The sequence below is a fragment of the Opisthorchis viverrini genome (assembly GCF_000715545.1).
Source record: "Opisthorchis viverrini unplaced genomic scaffold opera_v5_312, whole genome shotgun sequence".
Lineage (NCBI taxonomy): Eukaryota > Metazoa > Platyhelminthes > Trematoda > Opisthorchiida > Opisthorchiidae > Opisthorchis > Opisthorchis viverrini.
This window is the reverse complement of record NW_008751970.1, coordinates 215,820-228,376: the sequence shown is the minus strand read 5'-3', so window position 1 is coordinate 228,376 and position 12,557 is coordinate 215,820. Positions and strand designations below refer to the sequence as shown.

Genomic DNA, 12,557 nt, shown 5'->3' with positions numbered 1-12,557 from the left:
TCTACGAGTAGTCAGCATATATATTTATATTATATATATTATACTATAATATCATATATTATTATGTTGTTATATTAGTATAATATATAGCCTGCTCTAGAGCAACAGCTGTGAGGACAGCATCAGGCGTTTCCTGACAGAACCCGTTTTGTAAACCTCCATTATTTGTTGGGTGGATTAATATGTTCTCACGCATTAATCACTTCACTTCAAGATTACAGCAGATAACACCAGAAAGTACTCGACTTGAAAAATTGTTAGGTAATCCGAGAAAGTATTGCTACTGCCGACCGGAAAAGTAAGCTAAGGTTCGCATCAATCAACAGAACGTTATTGTTTGGCCTTAAGAAGTATGGAGAATATTTTTGAAAGCTCGGGATAGTGTTGGTGCGATCTAACTTTTATAATACAGACCTGCAGTATGACGACGTGAACTATCTTTATTGATATTTCTGGTTATCTTCTGTCCAGACAATAAAAACTAATGCATGAGGGGTTTTAACCTAAAAATATTGTAAAGTGGAACCGTACCCTTATCACACTTATTGCATACTTTAGAAGATATCTCAATGTATGCTTATCTATTTTGGTAATCATACTGATAAGTAAACTGTAAAATGGAATCACATTCTCCGACTTGTGCACGAAAACAATTTTCCATTCTCGCTAAGGATTACCGGAGTCGTCCAAATTTATTCCATCACTAAAACTGGCTGGATAGGTAACAAATAAAACCGTCCTTCTAAAGCCATATAGAGTAGGTCTGTTTCCATGGCCTTCTGAAGAAATATCGTCAGGTTGGACGGCACGATCGACCTATAGAACCAATCACCATAAGAGTGATGTAACTGATATATATATTTATATATGATTTGATATAATTAATCCAGTACAATCCGTAATGCTGTGAAGACAAACTATGAAAAACTATCAGCGGTTTTGATAGGTGGCTATTTAATGGAGGTACAAATTCACAGGTAATACATATTACTTGGAGGTGCGAGCCACTGCAGTCCAAAATGAGCTGAGAGATCAACGGAAGCAGATTGTTTCCAAAACGTGTGGGTTCCCAGGAAATAGGAATGAAAACGTTCTAAATGGCCTAAGGATCAGAATAGGCGTATCCCAGTTGATGTTGAGAAAGTTTGTCAAGTGTCTGAGTATTTGGATCAATGCGGCTCGTCATGTGACCTTGTTCGTCTGAAAAGCCTATGAGTCGGAAGTGGTTCAACACAAATATTTCACTTTGAGGCATTACTGCCCAAATTGACTGTCTGATGGATTTTCGTGAGCGGAGCTACTGTCGACACAGATCTAACTTCCTGATGTTGTGAGGTCGCAGTATTTGCGAAGGCGGGGTGTATATTCTCCGGGTTATATTTACTTTCAAAAAATATCCTGTCAGCTGAAAGTCTAAAGTAAAATCTGGTAGATCATCCAATCGGAAACTCCATTGTTAATATCCGGAAGATGGTAACGGTCTCCTCAGGTTCACGAAAAAGTGAATGACTTTTAGTACAACCGAACACCAAATGATCGTAACCTCGACCAAAAGGTTATGCTCACAGCGCTCAGCTTCAAAACGAACACAATAAATAAGCAAGTCGATGTTATACGCTTCCATGACACTAAAAGGTGCACAAATTTCCATTGGTCAAAAAGGGAAATTTGAAGGCAGTAAAAGCGCTTGAAACTGGATTGTCTTAGAAATGCACAATGAAGTTACGTTGCTGGGTTTCTTCCAATTGCAGGCATTTTAATGTGCCATCATGTTTTATCCTCTAAGTTATGGATGGAGTATAACCAGCATCAATCAAAGTGTCTCCCATTTTAGTCATTTCGCAGCATGTGCAAAGGGGTAACACTCCTGTGATAGACTTAAACCTAATCTCGGATTAGCGCCGACTCACCGTGTGGAATGATAATAATAATAATAACAATAATAATAATAAGTATAGTGTTGATGACCATTAGCTCATTACAATCTCAGTCCAACGTTAAATCGACTGTCGGCTTTTTTGTTCACCAACCGATGATCATCTCTTATCGAGGCATCTGCTTTCCTCAATCCGCTAAACCTGTTTTTGGACTGGGACTTCCTAAGGTCACCGTCAGTGACTTGTGTCAGCTTACGATTGTGAGTTCTTTGTGTACCTATGACATTTTTATGCGTGGTACGTGGCGATGAGTATACATCCTTGCCATTGAACCTCACACCGAACCCAGAATGACGGACACTTTCTGCCTGGGGTGCGAGTCTTGGCTGTGTTAGCGCTCACCGCGCCTTGAAGAGCATTCAACATTATTAATCGTTTCTTCGGCTGTTGATTTTAACACGCGTCTTTCTATACCAAATATCCTTACACACGCTGGGAATCATTTTGTCTTCGAGTTTTTCGATCGTGGTTGCTTACCATATGTGTAACACAACTGATAGTTTATGAGCTAGGTGTGAAAACAAAACACTGGCTAAACCCAGAGTTGCCGTTATTCCAATTGTACTGAGACAGTAAGAGAACACAAAGTTAACTCATATAAACGAGTGGAATAATAAGTCCAGATGGTCCGAAACCTAACAGTTACCAAGAATCTTGCTGGGAATTCTTTCTTCGTTTAATTAACAATAGAAGATTCTGCAGTGGAAGAAGGCAAACCACGATCATTCGTGCATTTCACCATTTCCTCAATCCGTGTGATAGAGAAATTCAACCATAGAAGTCCTCATACAGGGCATAAAGCTGGGAGTCAAGAGAACAAGTGTGCCAAACCTACTGGCGATAACTGTCGAGGCAACGCCGGAATCTGAGCTGAACGATAAACCAGAGTAGACCTATACGGTGTTCTTTTTTCAAGCAGATTCACCTTTCGTTTGGCGCGGAATCACAATCGTAGGTTGCGAATTTTCAGTTAGTGAAGAAGAGGTTTATTAGTAAGGTTTCACGTCGTTTGTGTCAAATACGCTAGCATTAGGTTGTACTGCGAAAAAAACAAAAGTAACGTTAATCATAAGGAGAAAGGGGCTAATTTTCCACATTGGGTCTGTCCTAAAGAAGGTGACAGATTAGTACCAAGGGATTGTGTGCTATTCACTGAGACTAAGGTGCATCTGGAAGTGCGATCACTGCTTAAAGTTTTGATGGAATGTTATCATATGGATTAAACAATGAACGTTATGGTACGTAAAGGTTAGACAGGCAAATTCGGTGTCGCGGTTACATTGTCTGCGACCCATCTTGTGCACAACGTGAGGTCAAACCACTTTGAAAAACCGGGACACATGATACCCACGCGAAGTCAACAAATGCGACTGATTTCACCACAGTGCCCATCATCTTACATGAAGTTCACACTCGGTTAGGATAAAATTCGGATTTATTTTGTCTTCGTTATAAAACTCAATAAATCCAGCTTGGCAGCATAAATGACGTCGGCGAGTGCGTAGCGAGAATAACCGGAGAATCACAGACAAATAATTAGGTAAAGGCAGGAACCGTATCAGATAGATCCTTCACTTTAGAGCACATTGACACAAGATTCCATATTATTTTGAAAGTTTAACAGTTGAAGGTAGACTACACTGAGAGAAGACCATAGTTCTTGTTTTCCCTGGAAGACTTCATGAAGACGGTTGTCGTGCGTGCTTAGAATCGAGGAGCACTGCTTCACAAGACTGGTTTTACTGTTTTTATGGGGGTTATAAAACTTACAAGCTTGTTGAGATGGTTGCAATCTCCGGGGCTTTCTTTACCTACTGTAGGGCAGATGGTTACGGCCACCATGTGCAGGACGTTGGTGCTGAATTCGATCGTCTTAACAAGGCTTTCATTTATATTTTCGATACCCATTTCTTAAATGCCATTATCATCTGTGTCTCCGTGCTAGTTTCTGGCAAAGAATGTAAGTGCTTGGTTATTGTTGATGGTGATTGTGTATCTAGGAACAGCTGATCAAGTTTGTTGAATTCTATGAAGCCGTGACGAAACTTTGAATTCCCTGAGATTTCACCCTACGGTACAGCGGAAGCACATCGTTAAACAAAGTTTAAGGCGGTTAAATCTGGAAGTATCCAGACCTACCCAACCAGTTGTGTAGACTGATTGTTTAGTAAGCTCATAGCCTGTCCTGTTTGTCCAGAAGCAAGAGCCCACTCCTAACGGAGATAAAGGTTGTTTGGCCGAAAAGGCTCTGTCTTTTGGGATAAATGTAAACATTGAATGATCTCTTATCATCACTTAAATAAGTGACTCACTTTAGAATCAGCTCCATTGTATCCTTTCTGTGGTCTGCTTGAAACGGTAACGTCCCGGTCAGTAGCTCGTACATAAGTACTCCAAAACTCCACCAGTCTGCAGCTGTCCCGTGTCCATGACGATTGACAACCTCTGGAGCCATGTATTCAACAGTTCCACAGAATGAATAAGTTCGCCCATCGGATGCTTCAGAAATCGCTTCTTTGGAAAGACCAAAGTCAGTCAACCGAATATGACCATCCTGATGGAGGAGAATGCTGACGAGGAAAAGCGAAAAATAAAAGTTACATAGCAGCACTCATTTTCAGATGAAAGGCATTCTCCTAATTCAAGCTGGTGTGAACTAATTTTGTTACCAACAAACCAGTTGACTTGTTGAGCCTATAGAGTGGGTCGTTACTATAGAACTTTCGTTGATGTATTATCTAAAGTACCCACGGAAACTGTCCTACTATGCTTTTCGAGAATATTGCAGAGACAGTGAAGTTTTGGCCGCTGGAACAAATGCTTCCCTGGTTATCCAAATTTATATCACTCGGTTTTTAGTTCGTGACTTACAATTGCCGGTTTTGTACCATCCCTGATTTTCGCTTACCGTTAATGTTGTTTGCTTATTATTCACTTGTCTTTGTAAATTCTGACTTGTCGTTCCCAACAGAAGCAGCAGTGCAGTCGCCGCACCTAGTTTTGTATATAAAGTCTCTCTGAGTGTGAGGATTTCCCTATATAGAAGACTACTTTCATGTTGGCCAGGTTTTAAACCTTCCAGAATGTCCGTGTTGAAGGCTGTTCCCTCCTTTTTCTTGATAATAGGAGTGTTGATTCCAGCTAAGTTTGCACGTGAGTATATTTCGCCAAATATGCTAAGGTGTGATTTGGTAATTTCGACCACGTTTCCTTTCGGATGGGGTTAGCTACGCTCTAAATGGTCGGACTATAACGGGAACAGAATCTTGCCTTCGGGCAATTTGTTGAGCGAGAAAGGACACTTGGATAACCTAGAAATGCTTATCGTGTGACTATCTGTCTAGTATCCAATTTCTTTGCTCAATTTTTCACTCCAAGGTGACACGTAATAATTATCATTGCATAAATTAAATTCCCAATTGCGTCAGTGACCATTCCACTGCGAACCGCAAGCATTATTCTAGATGACGTAATGCTATGTACAAAGAACAAAGTTTCCAAACATGTTGATATCAAATGGAACTGTTTTGTTTTGAGTTGCCTTCCACCATTAAATTAATTGAGCACTCAGAAGAAAAAAATCAATACTCCTGTCAGGTGTTGGTGTTTGGTTTTGTAGTTTTTGCGTTGAGTTGCATGGTGGACAGCTAGTGAACGTGATGCGCTCACCAAACAGGGACTATGTTAGCACGTCTACCAACCACAGTGAATGTTGAAAAGTTTGGGATAAGCTGCTGTGAGCTACTCACTAATTACTGGTAGGATTCTGATGGTCACGCTCTTGATAAATTTACACGTCAGCTGACATCTCATATTGAAGACTACTCAGGCATGTTGGATAGAATTGAGGGAATGACATTTGCTAGCGACATATTGCAATATTTAAACCTGATCGTGAGTGATCTCTAAACGCTGGATATTTGACAGAAATTTTACCCGGTAAACTTGTTTAACGCTTCTTCATGTGGTTGCGTATTTATACGTTCGCCTTTGTAGCACCCATGCAACAGAAGTGAAGTGCTACAGCAGTCACAAGATTCTCGAGTTGTAACAACCGCCGACAAAAAGTCACTTGGGTAATTTTAGACTGGACTGGATGAAGCACACGAATAAAGAGAACAAAACGTTTTCACAGCAGAGTAAAGTATACATTTTCAACAAACCAATAGGAATGTACAACGGACAAAACGAGACAATATCCATAACGAAGAAATTCTATGACACAACACAGCAGGATTCTCAGAGAAAACAATCAAAATAAAGTATGCAAACTGCGGAGGGTGGCGGCTTCCAGCAGAAAATGAAACTGAAGTTTTCTTTATCCACTCCAGTCAGACCAAATAAAACAGTTACCACAGGAAAGAAAACCTTTTCCGCAACAGACTCCCTGTATCTCTTTGAATAGTGACGAAACAAATGCAAAACGTCTGCCAGGCTCGCCAAATAAAAAAACAACTGATAACTTTTCCGCCATTCTCTTTGCATTCTCAAAGATAATTTTCCGTCTCCCAGTCAGAAAATTCTTTGTGCTGGAAATTGAGCCATAATGTTTACAACATTTTACCTGACGTCGCCTTGATCTTAAATAGTTTGAATTTTCTACCGCATTTTTATCTTGTGTCCGGTACTCTGTACTCCCGATATCGTTTGACCAGTGTATTCAACCTAAAAGTTAATGCCAGCTAAGTTCTTTCAAATGACTGCTCACTGTGAGTATCCATCGTTTATAAACCACCAAGATTCACACCAAGCTGTTCAGGTTCAATTTTGAGTCCAGTTTTATTCAAAAATACAAAAGTCCCCGACAAATGAAAGATCGTTAAAAAAAACCTCTGCAATACTGCACTCATTTGGTTGAAAACGCCTGTGAGCATCCAATCAAATTATTGCGATGAAGTCTTTGTTGGATGTAACGCATATAAATAGAACATCTTCGTTTTAAAAATATGAAGATACTGACACTAAACCTCTTTTACCACACTCCCACAAAAACATTGAATCGTGCTAAGCAAAGAAAAGAACTGATTTTATGAAACAAAAGGCCTAGGCGTTTTAAAAATATGAAGATACTGACACTAGACCTCTTTTACCACACTCCCACAAAAAAAATGAATCGTGCTAAGCAAAGAAAAGAAATGATTTTATGAAACAAAAGGCTTAGAAAGGCAAAGGTTGTCTGTTTTCCGGTATATAGCTGTATTTTTCATAGTAACCAGAGCCAAATGAGCAAATTCCGATGGCGGCGTGGCAAGACGTCGGAACAAAGGCATAAAATACTGAACAATATTTTTTATACAGCTATAAGGTCTTAACTAGTGGGGTAAGACATAAATGCATGCATTTACTATCTTTCAGTAGTTAAAACCTCAGATGCGGTAAGCAGGATTGTCTGCAACCTTGTTCCTAAACCACGTTCTTTCCCTATTTGATGACATCTAAAAGGCATTCTGGGGAAGAAAATTGAGAAAACTTNTTAAAACCTCAGATGCGGTAAGCAGGATTGTCTGCAACCTTGTTCCTAAACCACGTTCGTTCCCTATTTGATGACATCTAAAAGGCATTCTGGGGAATAAAATTGAGAAAACTTCAACGCCAGAAATGGAACTGGAAAAATGCGTATCAACGATCATAATTAAAAATGACCTGATTCGCCAGAAAACAATCCAGACAAACAGTCAGGTGAAAGAAAGGTATACCAGAAATGACGTACACAGGAGAGTCTTACGTGGAAGTTCATACAAATCCCCTCACCGGAGATGTTTCAAGATGCTTCAAGCACATCACTAGCTCCGCGTAAATCACCGGTACGAAGATATCCGCTTGGAGCAAAGGCTCATTTCTATGACATAGATGACCGTAACCTTACGAACTAGAACGCATAAGCAATGAATTATAAACCTTCGGTAAATATCCAGCTTTTGCGGATGTCTGCATCGAACAAAAGATCTACATGTATTTCTGCATGAATATTACAATCCAGCCACGAAAAGAACTGTCTCTCACTCATTATATTATATTTTATGCCCACATTCGAATGCTTCTTCGTATTTTTAACAAAGTTGCCGTACTTAAGTGGCTGTGTAAAATCTGGCCTAATGACTTTCGAGGATTTAAGCTCAGAAAACGATTGAGGGTTTGCACATTTAAACTAATATATATACTAAATTAGAGAATCTAGTATCCGGGGATTGGGTGATTTGACCTGACACACACTGAGAACCTGAAACATGGCATGGATAAGCGTTCTGTGAAGTATAAGGGTGAAATTTAGTACATGTTAATAAAATTTTGAGTGGCTAATTTTTTACTGTAAAGTGAAGAGATTTAGATATTTTCATTTGAAGTTTCATTTGTCAATGAGGCCGATCTGTGTCAAGAGGCCGAAAAGCACTGAACAGCTGTGTCTGCCTTATTGAACGTCATCAGGTGTGCGTATCTCACGAAACTCACAGAGTTTTGAACCCGCGATATTCCGGTCTGCATCGAACGGCTGAACACCAGTATGATTAGCTTTCATTTAGACAGAATAGAGCGCCGCCCATACTTCATTCACGTAGACGACGCACTGACTGGCTCCTCGAGTGAAATTTCTCGGACGGAAGTTTCACTGTTCACGTGAACCTCTTTTTCATCCGAGCCACTTTTAATCTTCAGCCACTATTTGGAAGGTAGAGGCTTCAAAAACTTCCGAGAAGCTCCCCGCTGATGAGTCCTGGTAAGCATAAAAACAGCCGCACTGTGCTTCTAGGTTTTTCAGCATGAATTGGCCAGTTTAACAGCACAAAATCCAAAATGAATATACCTTTTTGACGGAAGATTCTTTCCCTGTTTGCTTCGGGGAGGAATTGGTCACTGTTTCGGAGTGAAAGTGTTTCGTTTGCATGAGTTCCTACATCACACGTTTTTACGCGAACACCAAATTGATTTCGGCCGATATGTAGCTAAATTCATCGAACAATCGAGTGATCTTCCGGGTGTTGGAAGGATTGTACCTACGAATCTGCCATGATACATTCTACACTTTGAGATCAGATCACACGGAACAATCATGAATAAAATGTTACAACGGTGCATGATGGGAACTTTTCTGTGTTCGTTCGAATGGGGACATAAAAACCATGAAAGTCCCACAGAGTGATACTTTTTGGTATTCTATCACTGTACACCACGACTGAAATGAGTTATTTGTAGTACAAGAAGACTAGAAAAGGTTAGGCTAACCCACGACTCTGTGCTTGCAAACAGTGGTTCAAACCATTTTTTGTACCCAAAACTCCTGTTTACATCATTTCACAACAGTGAAAAGCTTTCAAGGGAGACTTTGGGATTTCGCTCAGCTGGACAAAATATTCCAACCGTTACCTGTCAAACTGTTCTCGCTACAAACCGACAAACAAAGAAAATCGTTCAGATCTGAAACACGCAACTGTTCTGACGGAAATGAGTATCAAAGTGATACAAATTGGAAGCCGTTGTAAACTTTTTTTCACTTTTTCGGAAGTCGGAATGTATGAGCTGCCCTCCGACTGTGAGATGCCGAAGCTAGTTAGTTTGTAACCCCGTTTATGCTGTTTTGGTTGGCTTGTAATGGCCCAGCCAACATCGGCATCCCGTCTATTGATTCGGGTCGTGAGCGAAAACCAGGCTGTTATCACATTCGACAAATGCAACCTTTCCGCCGCCCAAGGCAGATGAGGTGTTCAGCACTGACTTAAACCATCCTGAATACTGTAAGAGTGAATATTCACCAGTAATAAGCATGTAGGTCAATTTGGCTGTTTGCAGGTCCACAAGCATTCACAGAAGCACCTAACAGGAACTACAATACTCAAGACTCCCCATAACCCACGCGAATGGTTGTGGTGTAAACGCTCGAAGAGATTTTTGGCTCCGCCGTGGTGGAAATTACATAGGGAGTGACTGTACACGGAGACCTTTGCAAGTAGCTCGCTTCTCTTCTGTTCACTGTATCATCCGTAATGACAAATAACACGAGTCAGTAATGTACTCCATATGAATGGACATACTGGCTTGTCAGTAAAATGGTGGAAAACACGAGCGATTCCAACTCCGGCTCTCGTGCTCTGACTCCATAATCAGGGTCTTGCAGATACCAGACCGTGATCGCAGAACAACCCCAGTCAAATCGATTCTGGAAAACGATTATTGTGAACGGTTCCAGTATCTGATTCAATCACATTTACTCCCTTCTTTTTTGATCAGTAGTTGTGGAACCACTGGAGGCGTCTCCCTTTTCGAATAGCTTGCACAAAGCCGAATAAGGCACCACGTTCCGGTTATTAGTGCCGAAGTAAACTCTGGAGATTAGGATAAGCAAACATAAGTGCAGTGGCCTGGTGCAAGTCATCTGCCGACCTAAGCGCGATGACATAACAGTGAACACAGGCACCAGTTGCTTAGTCCTTATTGAAGCACAGTATCCGCCCACCGACCCATTAGAATTTCAGTGTAGTACCGTACCGCTCCCTTATAGTGCCTTGCAATTTTTTCCGGAGCCGCTGATTATCATTCTTTAGCAGTATTCCAGCAATAATATGATCACCGATTTTATCGTCCTTAGAATGTTACCACGTCATCCAGGTTGAAATTCAGAAGCAATCGGAAAACCTGTTTTGATATATGCTGATGTTAGTTGTTTTGAGTCTTTTAAATCAGATATATACACAATCCTTGTGGCATTTTCTTGTAGTCAGTCCATTAAATTATGTCATGTTGTAGACTTTGTGGGGTTGCCTTACTAGGTTGAATGGTCCTACTCAAAACCGTTGGCGAATGTTCTTCGAGGGTTGTTTGTCTATCCTAATTGGCTTACTTTCAGTCACTAAGTTCTCATGCATTGTGCAACCTATAGCCCGATTCTCGGCAGACAAACTAATCAAGAATGACAAGACACTACCTATAATTTTGCCGAAAAGTTCTCACTGGACCACAACCTTATACTATTGCCAGAAGTTCGCCCAACACACTCATTTGGAAACCAGTCTGGTTTTAAGTGGATGGTCAGTTGACTTTCTTTTTGGCTCTCTCTCTCATATGACATTCTTACGAGTAATATTTCTGTAAGAAAATAAATGACCATCTCATATCAAGTCAAACTTCATTTGAACACAAACGTCAAAAACGATAGGTTCATGTGAGTATCTTGATAAAAGTTTGCCAATGAGTGTATTGCGTAAATCAAGCAAGTTCACCATTGCTAAAGTGAGATCCACTAATAGCCAACAAAACAACACGCTGTCATCATCACATTCAACCGCGTGATCGATCAGTCTTATCACTCCACACCTGGATGGCCATCAACCATATGGATGATAGGTTGCCTACTGTGAGCAGTCCAACGGAAGTTAACCAGTAGAAATGAACTTATCAATTGGTGGTATTGAGACGTGGCATGCTTTTCTCATTCGGATGAAACCGATTTCGAAAAGGTGATACTTTGATCAGGGTAGTTATCGGGGAAATTGCACTTGGTAATAAACCAGTCGACTAACAGAATATACATCTACCTTATCGCCATACCACTAAATGGTGAAACAGAATGCGGCAATTTGAACTCGTAACACCAAGCTTTAAGTAATTTATAATGTATGGAGTGCATAGAGGACTAACTTCGAGGTTGAGTCAGCCCAGACTGCATCAATTGCGATGCAATAAATATAACAGCCCAGCTTCCAAATGGCTTGGTAAACAGTCGGTGGCCTCATCAAATAAAAAGTGGGATACCAGAGGAAAAAGTTCCACGTTAAAAATGATAACCCTCATAGATGGCTACAAACACAGAGCTGATAGAAGAGGTGCAGAGTTAAAGTCCCAGTATTCTTCTGTTTGGTTGTGACTATGATTAAAACGACCAACCAAAAGATACCATAGACTTGGTAAAAGAATGCCAGTGACTGAGTGTCACGAACGTGTGCATCAGTGTACCCAGCTCATTCAAGGACAAACTAGCTACCGACAAGAACAATCTTGACGAAAGAATGTTCAACCGAGAGCGATGTGAACTTGAATTCTATGAATCCCGAAACCACCTACAATTGGTCTTGATTAGTTGTCGTAAGGCATGCTTCTCAAAAAACACGGTGTCGGCTGATCTGTATGAACAGGTCTAGAGGAAGGTTACGACATTCCCAATAGACACGGGAGCCATTCATGGCCTCCTGGCTGGGCCAACAAAAAGAGCGTATTAGAGTCCAGCACCGAAAATGGTGCCATTTGGTTTACCTTACTTATCGGTGGTGACGGGCATTTATTACTCAGTCGTCCATCTCCATTTATGCATGATTAAAATAGCATCTAGGAAAAGGTAGTAGTAGTAGTATGATCCAAGTAGTAGTATTGGAAACAAGTGCTCTCAGCTCCAAAACACGCGGATAGCCGACCAAGTCGCATAGTAGTACCATCCGACTGGAGCTTGATCGAGCCAATTACAGGAGAGGAAGTTGGCCGTACGATCCGTTTAATGGGCAATTCGTCCCCAGGCCTGGACAAGCTAACGCCCAGGACGCTCCGCCGGTTCAATGCTAATGTGCTCGCTGGGTATTTCAACTTATTTTTGTTATCCGGGGGTTGTCCCCCACATCTGTGTAGAGCCCGTATTAC

At 40.9% G+C, this 12,557-nt stretch overlaps 2 protein-coding genes across 2 annotated transcripts in view; one reads left to right on the top strand and one right to left on the bottom strand.

Annotated features, from left to right (window-relative positions):
- The window catches only part of T265_09869 (hypothetical protein), a gene marked incomplete at both ends in the record, with an annotated part of 3,783 nt that extends 1,884 nt beyond the window's left edge, over positions 1–1,899 (top strand). The window contains one exon of the mRNA XM_009176074.1: positions 1,835–1,899. Within this exon, the coding sequence (XP_009174338.1) occupies positions 1,835–1,899 (65 nt within the window). The remainder of the gene's footprint in view (positions 1–1,834) is intronic.
- Positions 1–12,557, bottom strand: part of T265_09868 (hypothetical protein) — a gene marked incomplete at both ends in the record, with an annotated part of 94,249 nt that overhangs the window by 67,299 nt on the left and 14,393 nt on the right. The window contains one exon of the mRNA XM_009176073.1: positions 4,250–4,507. Coding sequence (XP_009174337.1) covers positions 4,250–4,507 — 258 coding nt within the window. The remainder of the gene's footprint in view (positions 1–4,249; positions 4,508–12,557) is intronic.